The sequence below is a fragment of the Peromyscus leucopus genome, chromosome 11 (genome assembly GCF_004664715.2).
Source record: "Peromyscus leucopus breed LL Stock chromosome 11, UCI_PerLeu_2.1, whole genome shotgun sequence".
Taxonomy (NCBI): Eukaryota; Metazoa; Chordata; class Mammalia; order Rodentia; family Cricetidae; genus Peromyscus; species Peromyscus leucopus.
This window is the reverse complement of record NC_051072.1, coordinates 49040859-49064119: the sequence shown is the minus strand read 5'-3', so window position 1 is coordinate 49064119 and position 23261 is coordinate 49040859. Positions and strand designations below refer to the sequence as shown.

At 44.7% G+C, this 23261-nt stretch overlaps 1 protein-coding gene across 1 annotated transcript in view; it reads right to left on the bottom strand.

Annotated features, from left to right (window-relative positions):
- Map1b (microtubule associated protein 1B) overlaps positions 1-21340 on the bottom strand; it is a 101248-nt gene extending 79908 nt beyond the window's left edge. The window contains exons 1-2 of the mRNA XM_028871716.2: positions 21047-21340; positions 12739-12840 (exon numbers count right to left, since the gene is read on the bottom strand). Coding sequence (XP_028727549.1) covers positions 12739-12840; positions 21047-21230 — 286 coding nt within the window. The 5' untranslated portion in view covers positions 21231-21340. The remainder of the gene's footprint in view (positions 1-12738; positions 12841-21046) is intronic.
- Between the last annotated feature and the right edge of the window lie 1921 nt (positions 21341-23261).

Below are 23261 nucleotides of genomic sequence, written 5' to 3'. Positions count from 1 at the left end.
GTGATTAGTTTAAGGTCTTTGGTCTCTTTTTCTTATTCAAAGTGTGTTTTTCTTTCTTCCTTCCTTTCTTTTCGAGTTGTAAACTGGAACTTCTGTCCTGTTTGTTGATAACTGGTTTTCAGTTTGTAAAGGAGCCTGCTTACCAGGCATAGAAAATCCACTGGCTGCGTAAAGTTGGCCAGCAGTGAAGCTTCTAAGCATAGAATCCTATTTCTAGACGGACCCCATGGAGTGAGTTAATTTGACACATTATTTCATTTATATTTATATGCTGGAATGATATTCCAAAGGCTCTAAATAACCTCTGCTCTACGTATAAAACAAAAAGACAAAAAAGCAGACAGGATATAATAGCATATCTAACTGACCACGGTGTACAACTTACTTAAGAAACAAGCACTGACCTCAGGCTAGGTGTCTAAAAATAACCCAAACCAATATTATTTGTAGAAAACATGGCTGTGATTGGAGAGTGGGGAGACAAGCTATTAAAATGAATGAAATGGAGAGATGAAAAACGAGAGAGAAACAGATAACATGGGGGGATGAAGGGCTGGCATTTCTGAGAGCACAATGGAAGAACAACAGACAACTGGAATGCTAGGTAGGGCTGTCCCTGTTTGCACATGGCACACACCAACAGAAAACATTTTTTTTTCCCTCATAAGTAGGAGTATATGCTAAAATCACAATAAGAGGTATATTTTAGCAAACGCACTAATCAGTGAGAGTTGATTACCATTATCGAGCATGGTGTATTGTCATAGTAGTACATGCTACACTTCCACACAGCTGCAGTTCAGGTGTTTACACCAGCAAGAACAGAAACCCATGACGTTCAACTATGATGTGATGGCATCCCTAAACAATAGGAATGTCCCAGGTCTGTTACAAGCTATGGAACCTCTGCTGTGCACACACACACATTATGATTCATGGGCATGTAAATGGCTGCAAAATGAAGTCTTAAAAATTGTAATTTAGAGGCCAGCCTGGTCTACAGAGTGAGATACAGGAGACACAAAGCTACACAGAGAAACCCTGTCTCGAAAAACAAAACAAAACAAAAAAAAAGACATTCAAAAATTGTAATTTAAAGATATTTTGGGCAATAAGCTTTTTAAAATAATTTAATTTTTCATTCCTTTCAGATCAGTGGTTCTCAACGGGTGAGTTGAGACCCTTTGGGTTTGAATATCAGATACCTTGATTATCAGATACTTACATTACGATTCTTAACAGTAACAAAATTATAGTTATGAAGTAGCAACGAAAACAGTTTTATGGCTGGGGGTCAGCACAGCATGAGGAAATGTATTAAAGGGTTGCAGAATTAGGAAGGTTGAGAACCATGTTGTAGATCCTGGCTGGATTTTGTGTTTAGTGGCTTCTTAAAGGATCACGTGATGTAGAAAACAACTATGTGCTTTAAACATTACTCTTTCATAAGGAAGGCACATGGGAAGAAGGAAGGCGTGGCTGAGACTCAGTGAACATGCCTGTTGTACATAGATCAGAACAACACAAATATAGGATACTAGGGCACATTCTTCAAACTCTGTGAGTTTCAAGCTCCGTAAAAGACAAACATGGTCCCCTTTCTACCCATCCTTTCTTTCTGTAGTAGTTTTAGCTCTTCTGTATCTTACAGAACCAATGAATCCTCAGTAGCATTAGCAGATTTAGAGAGAGCCAAAGCTCTGTACTGAAAGACAGCCACATTAGTGCTGAAGTGGCCATTCACTGGGAGCCATGACACTTGCCACACTCCTTCTGGTCTATGGTGGAGTTACCACCCCGGTTCATGCTGGGGGCATGAAGGTACCTGGAGAAGAGTAAGCAGGCTGGTCTGAGCCTGGATTCCAAACCAGAAGCAAGGTGTGTTCTCCTCTTGAGTGAGGGTGTTTTTTGGCCTGTGTTTCCAATAAATGATAATAAGATAATAAATTTGCTTAAAGGGAGAACTAAAGAAGAGAAAGGTAGAGAAATCTGCTATGGAATAATCCTTCTGCACACTGTGTGAATATATGTCGCTATGATTGGCTTAATAAACAAACTGACTGGCCAATAGCTGAACAAGATAAAGTTAGGCAGGAAAGCCAAACAGAATGATGGGATGGGGAAGAGCAGAGTCTGAGTCAGAGGAGTCACCAGTCAGACAGAGAACGGGTCAGACATACAAAATGAGATAGAAGTAAAAAGTAAAAGCCATGAGCCTTGGGGCAGCACATGATTAATAGAAATGTGTTAAGTTGTTAGAGCTAGTTAGTAACAAGCCCGAACTATTGGCAGAGCATTTATCATTAATATAAGCCTCAGTGTGTTTATTTGAGAGTGGCTCCAGGACAAGAAAACTCCACCTACAGCAATCTCTCTGTCTCTCTCTAAAGTATCATTCTAGAAAAAAAGGAATAATGAATTTCCAAATTCATATTTACTACAAATAGTTTACATGTATCTTAGGCTGACATTTAAATTGATTTAGGGATTCTAAGTCAATTCTGAGATATTTGCCTTAAAAAAACAACTGTTATCAATGGATTCTAAAACTTGGAAAAGAAAAATCCCAAGGAATTATCATCAGAACCCTTGAATGACTGGTCACCATAGTGTCATCTATACACATTATCACCAATGATGCTACTATACATAAGTTGTTTCTTTCAAATTTTAGCATGCTATGCATGTTTTGCTGTGAACATACAACAATATCATATAGGTGTTAATAACATAATCAAATTAATGGGTGGGACAAATTGAACCAGTACCTTAAAGGTCTCAGATGTAAGCTGGGCGTGGTAGTACATGCCTTTAAAGCCAGCACCCACTAGGGAGGCAAAGGCAAGCAGATCTCAGAGTTTGAGGCCAGCCTGGTCTACTGAGTTCCAAGACAGCCAGAGCAAAACAGGGAAATCCTGTCTCGAAAAAGCCAAACCAAATAAATAAATAAACAAACAAAGAAAGAAAGAATGAATGAATGAATAAATAAATACACACAAATAATAAATAAATAAATATAAATAAATAAAAAGGTGTCAAATGTCAATAGCCAATCATAAGCCACATTACCATAAAAATCACTTTTCCGTTTGGATAATCACAGCTTTGTGGTGATGATCACCTGAATGCGCATTGCTGGTAATAATCTGATTTGAGCATGGCTCCCCAAGGGTATTCATATCTGCTTGTACTGACTTGTTAAATTATGCTATGCTAATTGATGGTTCACATGACAAGATACGCATATCTGGTCACGAGCATTAAAATGCAGGCCATTCTCAATTACGTACAACCAGCGAAGTGCCTGGGACTTCGAAGACTCAAACTATGGTCCATCCCCAAATGCATATGCTGCAGTCCTTCAGCCTCCTTCCAAACACCTGTAAATAAATAGCTAATCCGAGGTGCAAAGCAGCACCACGCACCACGGTGCAAGTTCTTCTTTAAGGGGAAAGGACAACGAAGCCATGTCCAATTTGTCATTGTGTAGATAAAACACCAGTGTCCGCCATATTGCAAACTCAATTAAGTTTTATCTGGTTTGCACTTTCTCCAAAGAGAAACAAGGAAAGGCAAGGGTCCAGAGTCCCCATCCTGGGAAGTCAATGCTCTGAGCATCCCAAGGTTGTGGCTCTTTCCTGATTGACAGTCCTAGTAGATGGGGCAGGCAGATTTTCTAAATAAGTTTTTTTTCCCCCCAGAGGCCTTTTAAAGCTGGTTTTTAAAACATATTAAGGGGAATATAGGACAAGCCCCTGTCTGCATTGTGGTGGCGTTCATGGTGTCCTGGGTTATAGAACCAGGAAGTGGGCTCAGCTCCACCCTTTTGCAAACTGTTCTTCAGAGCCTGCCACAGAATCCCACAGAACTCTTGTCTATTGTTTTGATTACCTGAGTGTTCTGTAGGACGTTTACACGGACCTAACGTAGTTTAATCCCTCTATTTTCAGAAAAGGAAAGGACACAGAAACTTTCCAGAAAGCTCCAGGCCTGACAATAAATAGGCTCCTATGCAGCTAGGGCGGCTCCACAGGTCAGACTTTCGGACCCTCGGAGGAAGGGAGCGGACCCACCCTGCTGCCCCGGACAAAGAAGCAGACCCTGTCCAGTGTCCACTATAGCTTCAGGGCAGTGAACCGGTTAATTCACATTTATTTCCATGGAACTCGGGTCTGTCAGTCACCCCTAGTGTCTTCGATTCTATCAAGTTTTTAGCACTCAGGGATGAAGGCAGCTGGAAATCAAGTGCCTACATCCAGCCAGAGTTTTGTTCTTACGTCATTTCAGAAGTTGTGAATCCTTAAAATAGCTATTTCCATCGGTGAACCGAAGGATTTGGCTCTAAAACAGTTTCAAACTAGGGCATACTTGAGTTTGGGTTCAAAATGTCCCAGGCCGCAAAGAGATGTCAACATCTATGTCTCAAATGGCATAGACCATATATATTTTGGAGCATATCCTATACACATGTATTTTTAGCATATCCTCAATGAAAAGAATTTACAGGGCTCTCTTACAAATTTCTGATTTGCACACATTGTAAGCTTAGTTGTCTTGTTTATGAAAATAATTAGAACCAACTCTTGGGCTAGGATTTATCAGTAAGTTGTCTGTGCCTGTAGGGTTCCAAATTGAACTGTGCTTGCTGTCTATGGTTTTGTTGTTGTTGTTGTTGTTGTTATTGTTGTTTTGTTTTTGTTTTTTTCGAGACAGGGTTTCTCTATGTAGTTTTGTGACTTTCCTGGAACTCACTTTTAATGACAGACTGTCTGACAATGGGCACTATCTCAAAAGACATACCACAAAACCTGAGATTGTAGCCCTTCCAGGGGACCAGAATAAAACTCTCTTTTCTCAGCCCCACCCCCCACCCCCACGCTGCATTAAACTAATTACACAAACCTTGAACACCTCGTAGGGCCCATGGGGCATCACCAACAAAAATTCTCTCCCTACTGAACCGCACCACCAAAATTCTGAATTTTGCACTGGGAAACGACTTGGAATTCTAGTTGTGAGAAGAGTCACCCCTTATCTAAGCAGGCATCCGGTGTAGCCAGTGTAATTAAAAAGCAGTTTGCACGGCTCTTTCACAAACTCCATCCTCCAGGTGAAAGCTTGGAAATGCTAACGACTCTGAAAGATGACGACAGAGCTGTTCGTCATGATGGTGCTGTTCACCTAGGCAGCGGGGTCTATTAGTCCATCCTTAATCTTTTGCTATCAGTTTTTTGTTTGGTTTGGTTTGGTTTTTTGCCATCTGTGATATTTTTGCTGATTTTCAGGAACCCCAAAGCAACACTGTGAGGAGGGGGCCTCAGGGCCAGATGTGCAGCGTGCTGAGCGCTCAGTTACTCCTTGCCACACTTGCCTGGGGAGACTCCCACAGGATTCTGTGAATTTGGGCCCGAGGTTCCACAGTGACGGTTCTCACAACCACTGAAATGCCCCCCTTATTAAGTAAGGAAAGACCGGCTTAAGGCAAAGGACAGATGTGGGGACTTCCCCACGAGACAACCAAGGCAGTCCTTAGCGTCCTGTGTTTTATCTCGGTCCCTCCAAACCGTGTGGCAACAGTTAGAAGCAAACTCCATTTGACTCCTTTAAACTGAGGTGTGGTGCACTCTGGTGCTTGCTTTTAATCACATACTTCTCCTCTCAAATCACATATGGATTCTCTTGTCTCATTTTTCCGTGAGCATTCATCTCCCTGCTCCTAAGTACAGGCAGTCCTTTAAGCCCTGGAAGAGTTGATTAACTTCACGTTATTTTTTTTTTTTTTTTGTCTTGTTTGTGTTAGCTGCCCAGGCCCTGCAGCTCATTTTTAAGGTGCTTCCCCAGGCAGGGGTACTTCTTACTTTCCCACATGTCTCCAGGACCGAGGAAACACGACTTCACACACAATAGTGATTACCCTCAGACCGCAGTGAGAAAATAAAAGCCGCGAGCCCTGGAGTATGATGTTTGGAGATACTTGATACCGTTGCCGCGGTAGCGGTTAATTAGTCTTGGGTTGTGCTGCTGGGGGCGGGGTGCTGGTACCTGGGCAACCTTTGTCAACGTGACTAGACCCGGGTTTGAACAATCGAAACACAGAGTTGGTTCTGCTTTCCATCTTCACTCCTGATTTTTAGGAATTAGAGTAAATCTCTCTCTGTCTTTGTCTCTCTTTCTCTCTCTCTCTCACACGCACACTCACTCACACACACACACAATTTGTAAATTAAGAAAGCATTTTCTTTGTAAAATAGCTCTAAGTTTTAAAGGAATAAAGGATGTCTTTTCTTAACTAAATTATGAACAGTGGGGATGTCTGCTACCACATTTCCCTTCACGCTTCTTTGCTTATTAATAAGTACTCAATATCATTTGCCTGAACTTCAAGACACAATCTTTCCCTTTGTGTCTTACCCCTCATCTGGCATGCTCTCTAGCACATCACCACAAATGCAGAACATGGCCCCCGCAAAGACCCGAAAGGTGGAGGTAAGCAAGCGCAGGGCTGGGGCTGCCTGGGCGGTTCACTACTGTGGTGTGCTTTTAAAACCTGAGTAAAATCATGGGCACTTTTAGTGCCTGAAAAGGAAGAAAAAAGCATGGAGGCCGCCTGCGGTGCCGCCCTTGGTGAGCAGTGACAGCCAAGTGCTCCAGACTGCACTTAGCTGGACTTAATGGACGGTTATTGGCGTTCCCTAGCACGGCTCCTGCACCCAGGCAGCCCACTTCCTGCCACCTCCCTGCCCAGGCCGGTCTGTATCGAGAAGTTCCACGGTGCCCATTAGGAACCCCTGAGAGCCATTACTGTCGGCAGACTAAAACATCCTTTCTACTCAGGTTTAAAAAAAAAAAAAGTGAGATGAATAGTTATTTCTAGGTGGTCTGAATGAGCCATCATTAACTCCCTGAGGAATGAAGGCGCCCGAACACAGCAATGACATGATGTTTTTTTCCTTCATGTTGGCCACACCGGTACCAAAGGAGGGAAATCACCTAATGTGTTAGGATGTGGAAATAAAAAAAAAAAAAAAAAAAAAAAAAAAAAAACTCTGAAATTTCAAAGCTGAGAGGAATATGATCTCACAGGAATTGAGTCTTGTGCTATATACACCACAAGATCCTGAATAGCTTGGCTCTTGAACTGTTTTGAAAATTGCGGGCTCTAGGCTGCCATCGAGACCCTGCAGTCTGAAGGGGAACAATAAGATGGGGGGCAGGTAGGGCCAAGGGGTGCTAAGCACATCGCCTTTCCCTGCCAGTGGGCTAGGCAGGCTTGAGCAGGAGGGCCAGGCAGGAAACTAGAGATTTGCATTAAAATAACTCTTTCCCAGGCAAGCACCATTTACCTCAGTGAGTATTAAACAGAGGTCTGGTTATTTCATGAAAAATAAAACTTGTCATTTTAACATCAGTGTTCGTCCTGTCGTCTTGGACAATGACATAATGAAAAGGAATGAGGGCATGGGGACAGGGACCCTGCCTTGTCTATGTGCCTAGAACAAAGGAAGCGGTAGGACAAAGCCTTGACTTGCGGAGGTCACAGGTTCTCTGGGTGGTTAAGTCAGTCCCTTGAACGAGATGGGAGCATGTATTGCTGTGCTTAAAGGCCCAGAGCAAGGCTGGCAATATATCCATAATTCGCCATCATAGAGCAGTAGTCCAAGCACACGCAACTAAGCCATAATTCTACGTCATGACTAAACATACAGGACTAGACACAGAAATACGGCAAACACATCCTAAGAGAATAGTCGGACCTTTCTTATGACTCTGCAGGCAAACGCTGGTCATGAGATCTCAACTCATTAATGGGAAAGGAAGAGAAAGACTGGCCTGGCCGAAATGGAAAGGCTTGGTTTGAATTCTCTACCTACACCGATCTGGACAGGCTATTTACAGCAGTCACTGCGCACAGACCTCAAGACGCTCACCTGGGGCTTGTCTTTCATCCTCTACAGGAAAGACTTGAGTCCTTAAACAGAACCGCCCAGGTACACATTTCAAAATCAATCGCAACCGTACGAAGGCTTTTGTGAATGTGATCCAGTAGCTAGCAGCGATCAAACCAGTCACAGAGTGTAAATATACCGAAGTCGTACTATTTATTGAGCTGAGTGAGAAAATAAACCACAGGAAATCTGAGTTTCTTAAAATTGGCAGAGACTGTAGTCACTACTAGTGTGTCGAAGAGAGGAGAGGAAATGGTGGTGGGGTGAAGAGGATGAGGTTTGGAAGGGTGGGGTCACCACAGGAGGGGAGACAGCTAGGGCTCATCCCCTCTATCAGCATTCATGTTTCCGGTGTGGTCGGCCATGTTGCAAATGGTCTCTCTGCTCGACTCCTCACTACTCTGGCACATGGCCTTCGTTTTGCTCTGGTACCCAAAGAACTGAGAGCGATGTTGAAAACCGATCTGTGACTAACCTCAAAGAATCTCGCCGCCTCTACACAAAAGGAGCAGCCACATGCCTTCTGAGGACGCCAAAGGCAACTCTTTCTGAGGATCATCATTAATATAAGTTAAAATTGATTACAGGAAGGGAGCCAGCCATACTGGTATTTCCCACAGACAATAAGAGTCACCACACGTATAAGTCACCCAGAATTTTCTCTGCGAAGACGGGAGATGGCTACTCATTTATATTTCATTTCCCACAAGATAGGTCTCAATGCGTTTATGCACATGAGTTCAATTGGTCCTCACGAAAACCCCACGAAGTAGAATCAAGGAAAGAGACAAGAAATGTTTGAGGGTCCAAGGTCATTCAGAAAAAAAAAAAAAAATCCATGACAGAGCTAAGAACAACTGTGGGGAGCTGGCTCCAGAACTGTTTCCTTGTGCTGAGGGCAAGGAACTGGGTTATCAAAAATTTTAACTCTTTCAAAGAGCAGATAAAAGTGACAAAGCGAGAGGAAAGAGAATGAAATTGGTGTCCTCTTCCTTTGGGGAATGACTTCCTTCCTTCCTTCCTTCCTTCCTTCCTTCCTTCCTTCCTTCCTTCCTTCCTTCCTTCCTTCCTTCCTTCCTTCTTCCTTCCTTCCTTCTTCCTCCCTCCCTCCTTTCCTTTTTTTTTCTTTTTTTGTATGAGAGGCGTGTCTTCCCTCACAGACATGGGATACTTCTTATGCCCTGGGAAGACAACTTCCCCCATAACTGTATGCACCAATGTCTACAGTTAACCCTGGGGGAAAAAAAAACAATAGGAATGGAAGTGAATAGAATTTTCTGCATCATGGCAACCCTGAGCTTCTGTAGAAAGTCTTGTTGATTCTCACTCCTGGAGATCTGCAAACAGTGACTCAAATCCAACATCATTAAGGCACAAAAATCATACGCGAGAACAAAAGCTTTGTGATGGCTGGGGATTCAGAAATAGAAGGGCTATCACAGGTTGCTCTGTGTTGAAAGACTCAGCTGCTGAATTGTCTCTTCGGTCAAAGACTAGGCTGCTCTCTCAGGACCACTGTGCCTACTAGTCCAGCTCACACATGGCCAGGAAGCTTCAATCAGGGAAAGGTGGGGGGGGGGGCGATGACCTCAGTACACAGCAGGAGTGTGCTAAGTGATTGTGAGTCCATGCTCAGCCGGTTTGAGACACTGGCACAGACTTCAGTGACTGATCAGTCCAAAAATTATAGTCTGCCAACGCTACAGGACTTCAAGACCTCTTGACTGATGTTCTGAAGAATTCACACTGTACCAATCCACCTAGTGTACAGAAGAAGGCCACCTACATGCCAGGTCCCGAATGACAATTCAGAGTAGTTTTGAATGAGATGTGATTTGACTCCCATTGAACCCCAAAGCGACAGTGCCAAGTCTAAAGTAGTGTGAGTGTGAGGGCCTAGTTCCATCTACATGGTCTGTCCTTTGCAATTAAGGCAACCACTAATTTTTCATATATGACTTCTGATTCTTAAAAACAACCAGCATAAATGTACAATGGATCTGACTTCCACATGATCCCTTGCCTACTGAGTCACGGATGATAGCAAATATTCTACTGTAAGGCTGCCAGCTAAAAACTCACCAAACCAAACGAATCAACAACAAACAACAACAAAAAAGGTTTTCTCTGTTTTGTTTTTTTGGGGTTTTTTTATTGTTTATTTATTTTTTGTTGTTTTTCAAGACAGGGTTTCTCTGTATAACAGCCCTGGCTGTCCTGGCTCTCACTCTGTAGACCAGGCTGGCCTCAAAATCACAGAGATCTGCCTGCCTCTGCCTCCCAAGTGCTGGGATTAAAGGTGTGCGCCACCACCGCCTGGCTTTTTTTTTTTTTTTTTAAGATTTATTTATTTATTTATTTATTTTGTATCCAGTGTTCTGTATACAGGGTGCAGGACTTTATGGCGCTGTGCATGTGACTGTTAAATGCCTCTTCCTGCCCTAAGAACAGAGGTGTGACAAAAGTCACAGCTGTTCTCACTTCACCTTTTAGAGTGCATAGCATGTGTTAGGTTCCATTTAAACAGTTTTAAAGTGACTGAATGGCTTGTTCTTTGTTTTGTTGTTGTTGTTTGTTTGTTTAAAGGAATCCATCACTCATTGCATTCTTTATCTCTAAATAGATTTAGACTATTGAAACTCTAAATGAGGAGGCTCAGCTGAATCCACTGTAAGTAGCCTGAGAGACACAACTCGGCTTTTAGTGAGACTCAAGTGAGTGGAGAAGAGAGCGCTAGACTTGAATGCTCCTGGAACCAGACTAAATTTCTCGAGTGTGTTCAGGAAACTTCGATAAATGTTTCCTTGAGCTCAAAGTAAGGGTGGTCTTGCTATCTCCACCCACCCCACTCTGTGTTCTTACCCTTTACACACCTTCCACAACACACCTAAGTTTCAATGTGAACTGTGCTTTTGTCGTTGACAGGTTTTAGAGTTTGGATTAAAGAGTTTTAGATTTGGGGGCTAAAGATGCAAAGCCCCCAAACCCCAAATCTAAGACTTTTCCAGTCCCAACCATTTTAGATAAGGAATATTCAACCTGCAGTAGAGTCTTGTTCATGCCTCCACAGGGGCACCATTGCATTGGCTTTGCTCAGAGGGACGCTGGGGCACGGAGGGACAGTCCTAATATTAACTCATTCTGCAGCTGGCCAGAACGGAAGGACATTGTGCATCCAGAAGCCAGTCCTCAAACCCAAACACTGCTAGATCAGTGACCTGTTCTTACAGCAGGAGCGGGGATGGACAGGGTACCTCAGGCTAATGTGGCAATTTGGAGAGATTTCTCTTCCTAGTCTCCAAGGGTAGTCCAAGTCCTTTAGTCCAGAAAGTGTTAATGCCTCAGCAGGTTTTTTTTTTTTTCAATCTTCCATTTTGCAATGCACATTTGTCATCATGTAAAGGCAATCCAAATGTGAACATATACAATGAAAGCCACATGTTCACAAAAGAAAGAAAAAAGTCTTACAGAACAGAAAGCCAGAAGAACCTACAGGGAGGCATAAGTGCTTGGCTTTTACTTGTTGGCACAAACATATCTTTTGTGAGATAGTTACAGGAATAAAAACAAAACAAGATATAAAACCAAAACACAATAATGAGCAAATACCTTAAGCTGTACCCAGCCTTCAGCAAAGTACTCGCTGATGGTCCCTAGATAACGTCCTCCCTGCCCCCCCCCCACCATCTTCTCTACGTTTTTTATTAACATATTTAATTCTGTGCCTGAAAGCTGTAGTTGAGGTTCACTGAAACGTACAGGGTTTTATTCTAATCTCCAATTCAAGAGGAAAAGCAGGGAATGGTCCCATGGCCATTATTAGAGTTAAGAATGACTCATGAGGGCATCGACATTCCACAGACGTGGTTTCGAATCTCGGTACACATGGGAAAATGGCATATGATCTAATCATCTAAAAAGTCCAACCTTCATTCCTGATGTTCTTCATTCCTGATGTCAGTGCCAGTAAGAACTCAGAAGAGAAGCATATAGACAGCGAACTCTTGATTTTATGTAAGATTCAAATAATAGTGAAGAAATAAAATATAGTATCGTTTCAGTGATGACCCCTTTGACAGAAACACCTCGACTTAGAAAGTTCATGAACCAGAAAACTGTTTTATAATGCCCAAATGGGACCAGATGGGAGAAAGGCATTGCTCGAAAAGGAAGATGAGATGAATCTGCCTAAACCATCACCAAAGCCCAGCGATGTGGGCGGGGCACATCCTCATGGAGAGGGCTGTCAGGGAACAACTCAATGTCTGTGTCCTTACCTTTGATTCTCTCTTATTGTGTTCTAGGCTGTTTTCACAGTAGCTTGGAATATCAGACTCTTCCCCACCCTAAGGAAGACTTGTGAGCTGAAAACATCTTTTGCGTCTGAAATGCCAGGTGTCCTTTTTCTTTCTAGAGAAGAAACTTAGAGGTAGGAGCACCCAATCTGTACTCATAGCTTTGAATAAGATTAATATTGAAGTAGTCTGTAACCCCTTGAGGTCAGAGACATTGAAACCAAAAAGGGAAAATAACCTGGACTTTGAAACCTCTCACCTAGAACCGACACCATAAATAACCCACATGGCAATCACTTACATTCTATTTTCTTAGATTGTGGCTACTGGCTAAGGTCATTGACACAAATAAAATACAGAGAACTCTGTAGCAATGAGAAGTTTTGTGTTGTGTTGTTTTGTTTTGTTTTTTTCACACGCTAGGCGAAGTTTTCCCAGCCAACGGTCACTTCCCCTATCCTTTCAAGTTCTAGGCTAACCACTAACAGAAGCCTCACCTGGAACTTCAGGAGAAAATCTTGCGGAGTGTCGAGATACAAAAAGTTTGAGTTCTTGGTCCAAGTTGCATTCAATCAGGTTTGTGTCCCATGATCGGATCCCTGTGGAGGAAGAGGAAGACAGTTGGCAGGCTTCCAGTGAGGCACCTCAGAGCAGCGGGTTTGGAAAGCATCCCTACAAGGGTGTCTCGGGCCTCTTTTTGGAGAGTCCCTTGACTAGCCGTGGATGCTCACAAATGGAGAAGGGGAGATCCCTCCACTGAGACACGGGGGGGGGGGGGGGGGGGGGGGGGGGACAGTGGCCTGAGCTTCTGCCCTTCATAAAATGTAAATGCAGAGCTGCCGGAGGCTGGAAGGAAACCAGTGATTAGGGACATGGCAGCCAGGAAGAAGGGGAAAAAGGGGAGAAAATGCCAGTCCTGGCTAAGAGACTCCAGACTAATCTTAGCTTCTCCAGGACCCGCCACCAGTGCACGTGGAATGGGCAGCCACCATTAAAGCCCAGGCCTCTGGCTTCCCAAGGATGCTATTGAAGTGTGCGTGTGTGGTTTCTTCCTTTCACTCATTTTCCATCTTAGTTTCTTAGCCCTGGATATCAACCCCAAATGGTGTGATCTTCAGTAAGCACGTGGAACTCAAGGCTTGGCAGTCCTATCCGGTATTTCTTTTATTTAATCAGCTTGGCAGGGGGTGTTTTCATTCACCATTGTGAGTTGTGCTGAGTTTTTTTTTTTTTTAAATCCAGAAGAAAAAAAAAAAAAAACAAAAAAAACGGAAAAGTGGCACCTTCTTATACTTCCTGAGACTCTGATGGAATTGGGAGTGGGCATGAACTTCCTTGTGTTAGCCTAGAAGGAACAATTAGGGCCAGAGTAACCCACAATCAAGAATGAGAATGATGGGGGCTGGAGAGATGACTCAGAGGTTAAGAGCACCGACTGCTCTTCCAGAGGTCCTGAGTTCAATTCCCAGCACCCACGTGGTGGCTCACAACCATCTGTAATGAGATCTGGCGCCCTCTTCTGTATACATAATAAATAAATAAATCTTAAAAAAAAAATGAGAATGATGGTGGTTTCCAGCACTGGCCACACCTCCCCCTCCTCATCCCAAAGGGGATGCCTCAGAGGGAGCACAGAGAGGATCAAGTTAGGAGAACACTGGACAGCAGCCAGGGAATGCTGCGAACCCCAGAACCCAAACAGCGTATTGTGTGTGTGTTTGTGTTTGTGTATGTGTGTTCACGTGTTTGTGTGTTCACGTGTATGTGCTTAGCCTTTCCTCAACAGACTGCTCATGATGGAGTCAGTACAGAGTACCATGACTGTACACTGGAGTGAACATCCTAAACTGCCAAGGACCAATTTCTGAACCAACAAATATTTATTATCCAACTCCTAAGAGAGGGGCTAGAGCCCTTAGGTCTAACTCTGCAAGTGAACTCTCTCTAACCAAATGGCCATTGATTGATTGACTGATTGATTGATTGATTGGTATTTGTGCCATCAGCCTAGAGGGTTTAAAAGGCAGTGCAAGAAGTGCACCTCTAAATCCTTAATGTATGTCTGTATTTAGCACCATTTGTGCTTGATTAAATGTTCTTATCTTAGGAATAATCATGTGCATTATAATACAATAGATATATGACACGTATCTTAATTATATGTAATATCTTGATTAAAGTTATACTAGATACATATCTTTTAAAAGATTGTGACACTCAGTTCACTGTACATGTAAAGGTATCTTTAAATTCATTCTCTATCTTTTTTTTTTTTTTGAGACAGGATCTTACTATATAGCCAAACCAGCCTAGAACTCACTCTATCTAGTCCACGCTGCCCTTGACATTGTAATTCTGCTGCCTGAGAGTCTAGATTGTTGGACAAAGACATTTTCCATCAGAGGAATATTTTTCAAACAGTTGTATGCCCCTTAGACAGAGGCACAACCTCTCATAGGAATAATGGGAAGAAATCAGATAAGAAAGAGTTAACATTCCCTAGGAGCATTCCTAAGGAGAGGCTAAATTATAAGGGAAAATTTTATGAGTCTCCCTGGAAACATTAAATGGCCTCAGTTTGCATTTGTGCTAATGGAATATTTAAATTTTAACAAGAAAGGCATGTTGAGAGTTTGTGGGTCTTTTTAGTGGAGAAATGATAAACGGCTTCTTTTTGTTCCCCGCAGAGCTTGACAGGTTGAGAGGTCTGAATTCATTAGAATATTTTACTTCAACATATACACTCTATACTAGCCTCGTGCGGAAAGCCATTGAGTTCCCGTCGGAGCAGCTTAATTGGAACTGTTGACAGAGCTCCATTTTGTCTTCTGGGTTGTCAAGCTGGGTCAATAAGTTAATAATGAGACATATGTATTTAAATTAAATTCATACTATTTTTCCATCTTTGTTCTAAGTAACATCTAAATGGCTACATTATTTGAATGACTTCATCTGGGGTTAGGCACCCACCCGCTCTTGAGCTGTTGTTCATCATTTCCCCATGTCACAACACAAGTGGCGAAATGTTCGATTGAGATTCATCGATGTATTTTACATTTCTAATTTGACAATAGAAAAAAAAAATGCTAAGCCTGAAGAAATCCATTGCGTTAATTTTTAAATTAAACCAGTAGACAGCTGATAAAAATAACTTCCCGTGTGTAAACTCCCAAAGAAATTAAAACTTCAAGGTTCTTTTTTTTTAATAGCTATTTCCAGCCAAAGTACTTATTAATGATGTACAATCACTGCTGGAATTTATAAAATAAAGATTACAATGGACTTCCTGCTTACTTTAGGTGGAAATGAACATTTTGGAGCCCTATCAATTTTGGAAGTAAGAGACTTAGTAATAACTTGGTCCCTTATGCTGGATATTATTAGTAAAGGGAGACTCTTAATAAAGATTGACTGCTTTTTATTAAACTTGTAGATCTGCCCCCTTTATGCTTAACTGGGGGCAAAATAAGCTCTTCTCTCGGTTTCCCTCTGGACTCCAAAGCCAGAGGGGATGCCCAGGTGTTAAGAGGTTCTGAAGAGATTCGGAAGCAAGGAAACCATGCTGTATGCCTTTTTTTTTTTTTTTTTCATGATCCTCTATTTCTAAGGACAAGTTCTTGATTGAGGCTTTGATTCTGTATCAATAAAAGGGCTTCACCCTGACTGGATTACCCAGGGGCTAACTACCAGAGCAGCTGGAGTTAGTAAGCCTGTGTTTCAAATGCCTGGGTTCAAGGGGCATCTGGCGCTCAAGAATGCTCCTGGCTGCTCCAGGATTCTGGCCCAGCCCTGGGAAACAAGCACTATCACGGTGTCATCCATCCCAGGTGAACAGAAAGTCTCCAAGCATCTTTTCTTTTCAGTTCTCTCAGCCCATGTGGTAGCCGTGCACAAAGAAGCCGCCATGCCCGTGGTTTTTAACAGATGGAAAAAGAAGCAGTAGGGCATTTCCGAGCACGTCGAGGTGAAGGAGGAGGAGGAGGAGGAGCATCACATCCTCCTGGGCCTGCAGGCTGGATTGTGCCAAGAGAACCCTGATCTTGTAGGAATGTTTGGTTTGATAAAACCAAAAAAGCACCTCTCCTTTAATGCATGGAAACTGCATATTCCTAATAGAAGCAGCAGACCAGAGAAAGGAAAATGAATGGACCACACAGGGCACGCCAGTTCTCAGGGGTTCTATGTGACCATTGCTCGGGCCTTTCACACGCCGTTTTCCTCAATGGGTCCGATTTAATTGTTCCCTTTGAGAAACAGGCTTTTGAGTATTTCTTGTAAATATCTGAACGGTCAGCCTGTAATCCTATGATTCTGTTTGGAAAACAACACTAAAAGGAAATCTGAACCTTAAATAGAAGCATAAAATCCAGAGAAACAACTGAAAAAAAAAAAAAAAGGCTAAGCGGCTTTTTAGAGAAAATTTCCCAGTTTTCCTTTGGCCCAACCTTTGGTTCCCTCTTTACAAGGTCTGTAATCTAAGGACTGTCACATATTCCTGTGTGATGCAAATGACATCTTACGGCACATCATTTCAAAGCACTGGCAGAGAAAAGCTCACTGTCTTAGATAACATCTTACAAGAGAAGCAAACAAATCATGACTTAGGAGAATTTATTTCTTAATCTGAAAGTTGGAATTGACTTTGAGAAGTAAGCTCTCAGGGAAGATTAACAGTAAAGCATCCATTTAACGACCTTCCATTTGGGGAGTGACCGGCTTGTTTCAGCTTGGATCACAGAGCCCTTGGTGGGTAACACCAATTAGGCAGCGCAGGCAAAAAAAAAAAAATCCATCTGCCTTCTGACTTTGGAAGTGTGAAGACGAATATAATAAATGTAACACATTCTAGCATCTCTTTAACTCCCACCATATATGGTTTTCACTTTTTTTCCCTTGCTAGAAGACAATGAAAATTAAACCCCAAACCTTTCCCAGGTTCTTCATTTTCTGGCCTACCATTTGGGAAGGACCATAATGGGGAAAGCAGCATCCGGCTGTTACAATGTAACCAGCTCAACTCACATCTAAAGATGCAAGGCAGTGGATATTGCAGTTATCTATCTTCTCATGAGCATATCTTGTTTATTTCCAATGTCACCTAGAGGGACAGCTGCCTTATAGAAGTAATTGAAAGCATCAAACTGACCCTGAGTATTCATGAGATGGTTTGGTTTCTTTAAAAAGAATGGCATGAAACAATGAAAACTCACTGCACCAGGCTTTAAGATTCAGTTTGCCAGGTATTGTTGTATTGAGCCTAGATATTAAAATACACCCAAATGCCAGCATTTTGCTATAAATAAGGACATCAGGCTAACTTCACATTGGGGCCAATCAGGGAGGGGCAAACGAATCCGTTGGTGGTGGCCACTATGGTTTGGAATCAAGTCCTATATAATTACATCAGTGTAGCTGGACCAATGCAAGGAAGCACTATTGTTTGAAGCTCTGGAAAAGAAATGATCAGCGCTGACTTTGACTCTGTGCTCTTCTAACACAGCTGAGCAAGTAAGAGTGACCATTTTTCTTTCTTGATCTCAAGAAATACTTAGCATCCATCCTGGGGCGTTTCGGTTGCTTTACTGCATTATCTACCATCCCTCTGCAGGGGTCTAGACTTTTTTTTTTCCTTTCCAGAGTGCCCTGGGCAATCAATCAGACGGCAAACATGCCCGTCTCTAGGGTCTCCAACTGCACAGTGCCTTGGTTTGGATGGGAAAGGAAGAGGAAATAAGAAAGGCTAACAGATGAGAAGCTGTTTTCCCAGCCTGCAGGCAGCTCACAATCAGAGCTGAGGCCCCTGGGGCAGCTCCATCTTGCTTCACATAATGTAGCCCACAGGCACCAGCAACAATAGCAGTGGCATCGGAGTGACCTCTGGAGGAGGCCCAGCTGGGATCTGCCAGCTGAAGCTGCAGCGTGTCATGCCAAGGAAACAGAGCCTGCCTCCCTGTTGCTAAGTCATCCCAGACTCTCTGAAAAGCTGGGGAGCCGGATTTTCACTTATCCTTGAAAGGCTGGCCAGTGTGAGCTGCATCAGGAGACCCCAGGACCCAGGAGAGCACTCTCCAGAGGATCAGCAACATCTGTTACTACCCTGGAGGAAATGGCTGCGCTCACACACTTGGTTGATTCTTAATGAGATCGATACAACCATTTTAGAGATCCATGCAAAAACCTGAGCAAATTAAGGAATTAAAAATCAGAAAAGCATGGTGATTGCAAAGTGAGCATTGGGGTGGGTGGGTGGGGTGGTTGCTGGGCTATTTCTTATCTGGACAACGCAGGTGTGCTCACTTTGTGAAAATTCGGTGAACTGCTAGCCTATGATTTGTGCTTTTTCCTCTCTCACTAATACTTACATTGAAACTAATTTCTTTTCAAAATGTTTTGAAGGCAAATCTGGATTTTAGCACTAAACCCTACCAGCGTAAAGCGAAGTAAAGCTAGGACACACATCACAGAATTCCTTGGCTGCATATTTTCTTCCAGGCTTGAAAAAACCCTGGAGCGGAACACCTAAGAGATGGTCAGCCCAGTAACAAAGCAGGGAGATAATTGTAGTCGGAAGGTGAAGGCAGAGCCTCCTCCCATTACGGAGCGCAGCCCACAAGTGGATGACCATACAAAGACAAGGTCTGAAAACGGCCGGCTGAATCTTTCCCGGACGATAACCTGCCTGTGCTTACCATCTGACCCGGTCGGGCAAGCTGTGACACTGCAGTATGGGCCCTCCTGTCACTGCTTTGCGATATGACCTTGAGTCTGTCCCTCACCCTCCCTGCCTCCTTGGGTCCCCAACCTCTAGAAATGGGCGTGATGATTCCTCTCCTGACACCACAGTGGATGGAATCCTGAAAATTCTGGAGATGAAAAGGCACTTCTTAATATATTATTTCCCAGCAAGGCTACCTAAAGAAAATGATTTTTCAAATACCCAGCCATTAATTCCCACAATAGCCACACCCAAAGTCAGTACGTGTGAGTTTTTCCAAGGAGAAAAAAAAAATGTGCAAATAAACTAAGTTTGAGAAGCAGATCAAAGGCTCATGGTCTGAAAATGAAAAATGAGACGTTCAGATAAAGCATTCCATTTCTGAAATCTCTTATTCTTGATTTTTTTTTCCCCCGAATGAAAAATCATGAAATCATGACTGGCTTCAGCTCACTTTTTTTTTTTTTTTTTTTTTTTTTTTTCCTGGTTCTTTTTCTTTTTAGCTGAAAAGGAAAATCCATGCTTTAAAGTTAAACAAAAGAACCGGGTCTGCAACTCCAGTGCCCACCCTGCAGCCTTTTGTTCTGGGGGACAAGTGGCCATTTCCAAATGCAGAGGCAGGTGACAAGCTTTTGTTTATTTGTTTATTCATCTAAACCAAAAATCATTTCAACCATCTTTTATTGGTGTCAGTGCGAGCGGGAAAGGAGGGCTGCGTGAACGCCCTTTGTCCGCCTCGGGCTGCCGTAGAGACCGCAGTGCGGACTGCACCACGCCCACCAGCCGGTGTCTCCTGGCAGAAACGTTTCAGCACCACCCCGAGAGAATAGAGCGCTCAGGCTGGCGCTGTACGGGGACTGGGCGACCTCTGCCAGGGATGAAGGGAAGGATGCGGAGGGGGGCGGAATAAGGCAGAAGCCGGAGCTGCCCATCGGGGGAGGGGGGGGGGGGGGGCTGGGAGCGCAACAAAGCGGCTCACAGCCAAAGGTGGGCGCAAGGCCCCCGACCGCGGGAAGCTCGGGCAGAGCGAGCTCCGGGCCAGCCGGGGGCGCCGCAGTGCGGGGGCAGGTGCGGGTGCCCGGCGCGGGCACTGCGGCAGGCCGGGTGGGGCTGAAGGGCGGGCCGATCGTTGCCCGCCCCAGACTGGGCCCTCCTGGACCCTCCCAGCCCCGCCCAGGGTTCCCCGGGAACCGCTATTCCGCCTCTGCAGAGCCCGCTCCTGGTGCGCGCAGCAGCCCAGGAGCTGGCCCTACCCTGACACCCCCTCCTCCCATTCAAGCTCTGGTTCCTGAAGCTGACACTTTTCAAAGAAGCCCACCCTGCAACCTGGGGCCCCATTGTCCTTTCTGAAAGCCGAAGCCAGGACCTCAGGGGCAGGAGCGAGGCCGGGCTTCGTCTGGGAACAGGGCGCAGACGGGTTCCATGCCTGTGTCCTCGGGGAGGGGGGGGGGACCGGGCGTGGCACTAGGACTAGCCTAGTCATTCCCAGGAAAGAAAGGATCGGGAAGTTTTAAGTCGGGAAGGGCATTCTTCATTCTCAGGACGTGTGTGTGTGTGTGTGTGTGTGTGTGTGTGTGTGTGTGTGTGGTGTGTCAGGGGCGGGTGGCACGAGGTGGCTATGATAAGGACGATTCCCGTGCGGGCCTTGGCACATGGCATTTCGACCCCAGGTTTTCGGGTAAGGGGAAGGAGGGTCCCAGCCTTTGGCTAGGGCCAGAGGGGAGCTGAAAAGATAGGTTCTGCTGGGTCCACCCCACCCTTTCTCCGCCTGCGGTTGCGGTTTTATTATGGCCTCCGCTCCTCTGACACCTGCATTTCACTGAGCACGAGAGGAGGTGGCCAAGTCGGCGGTAGCCGCAGACCTAGCCAGGTGACCCATCCCTCGGGGCTATTAAAGATTCTTTCTCTGGATCTCAAATAGAATAATTTGGAAACTAGCTCAGAAAAGAGTCCAGATGGAGTGTGGGAGGTGGCCTAGAGAGGCGTGGGTGCGGGGCGCGCGGGAGAACAAGGTGGCCCTTGCGCCCTGGGTGGGGTCGCTCTGGCGCATCTCCCTACGTACGTCCCTGGGGGGCCGCGGGACTGCTTACCCAGCTCGATGTTGCCGATGGCACGCCTCAGGTGCTCTTCGGTCACCGTCTCGCCGACCACCACCAGCAAGTAGAACTTGCTGTCTAGGAAGCGGTGCGACAAGCTGGGCGAGGTGGACGCCGCCGGGTTGGCGATGCTGCCCGATGGCTCCGGCTCGGTGGCTTCCACCACCACGGTCGCCATCCTGCCGGCGCTGCTAAAGCCTAGGCGAAGTGTTCCTCTCCCGCCGCTCCTCTGCTCTGCGGCAGGAGAAAAGATTATCTCCGAAGGTGCTGTCTCCGCTCCGCCCCCTGCGTCCCCCCTCCTCCCGACGCGCGTCGCCTCCCCCTCCGCCCTCTCCCGGCGCGGAAGAGAGGAGCGGGGAGTGAGGAGCCGGGGAGGCGGTGCCGTTTATATGGAGACTAGGCTAGGAGCCTGGGAGGAGGAGGAGGAAGAGGAGGAGGAAAGGACCACCCGGCACATCCTCGTGGTGGTTGCCTCCACTCCTCCAGCCCTTGGCCCAGGGCTGATGTCATCCGCAGCAAATCATTTCGCCAGCGGCCCGGAAGCTGGAGGGACGAGGTGTGTGGACAATGGTCTGGGTAGGGCCAGGAGCCAGCCTCTGGGGGACCCAAAGAACTCAGCTGTGGCCCTGAGGGGGGCCCGCACCACCACCCTTACATACACACACCTTCCTTGCCCCAAATCGCCCACCCTCCTGTACTGGAGAGGGGATGACTTCCTGTTTCAGAGTGGGAGTATGCCCTGAGTCCCGAGTGCACATCAGGCCTCTGCCTGTGTCCCATCCATCATGAAGTCGGGATTTGAGTAGCTGCAGCAGTTACAGTGGGCGCTGGATGAGGGTACCCCACTCAAGAAGACTGGAACCTGTCTTTTTGACCTTGTAGATTTAGAAAGGCGTATTTATAAAAAAAAATTTTAACAACAGAAATATTTATCACCTTCACTTAAAGGATACTTTGCAAGCCCTAAACCTAATTTGTTCAGGCTTTGGAGTCTCGTCTGGAAGGACTAATGCTGAAAAAGAACTGGCCTTTGGTGCTCATGGGAAATGAATGAGAAGAGGCAGACATATTATGCTAGATACAGATTTCTTTTTTTTTAATATGCTGAACAGATAGCATCGAGCATAACAAAGAATAGAGAAGATACTGTCTCTGCCCAGCAGGGTTACAGTGACTATAATGTGCTTTTCAGTTCCTTGGGGATACAGAGGCAGGATTATTTTGTGTGACAATGATGTCTTTTAAGATACACGTAGCTCTGGGAGTTTTTATTGCTTTTGTCTATATTTAGAAGAACTCATAATAATGTTTCTAAAGGCCATCATATACATCCATTTCTCACAAATCTAATGAATAGGTTTCTGTCTTAGGACAGGCAGGGAGGGCAAACACTGTATCATAAAAAAAAAAACAAGATTATAGAGTTTTCATGAAGAAAGTTAGATGGAAATAGTAGTCAATACCCTTAATATTGGAATATATATATATATATATATATAGTTTTAAAATGACAATTGGAGGGGCTATAGCTCAGCTGGTAGAATGCTCGCCCATGCCAGCATCATAACCACTGGGCAGTGTAGTCCCAGCACTCAGGCTGTGCCAGCAAGGAAGATCAGAAGTTCAAGGTTATCCTCAGCGACTGATGAGTTCAAGACCAGCCTGGGATACATATGACCCTGTCTAAAAACAAAACAACAACAAAAAATACCTATTGTAAGATTTTTCAATAACCCAGTGTCTTAGGTGTTGACTGCCATAACTTACTAGTTACATGCCTTTCACCCTGTTTCTTTCTTGAAGCCTGGATAGGCTATTTGGTGGGCAGCCAAAGACTATGCTGGTCAATGGAGACTAAAGATAATGTCTGGTGTATGCCATTAGGGGTCTGCAACAAGCTTACTGCAAAGATTTGGCCACCAGTGAACAAAAACTGTATATTTAAGTGGGAAGCTGATGGATGTTTGGTGAACGCAGTCATTTACTCTTAGGTAAGGGCAGGGGGTGATCCATGGTGAGGGCGAGGAGGTGAAGAACGTCTTTGCAGAGGTCATCCTTCTAATGGCTTCATCTAGTGAGTTACCTCCGTTTCTCTGAACTACCATTGCTCCTATGCATATGAGAGTGTTCATGTTTCTTTTTGTCAGGAATTCTTGTGAGAGACTGGTAGTAGGAAGATTTATTTTTGCTCACAGGTTCCTAAGTTTCC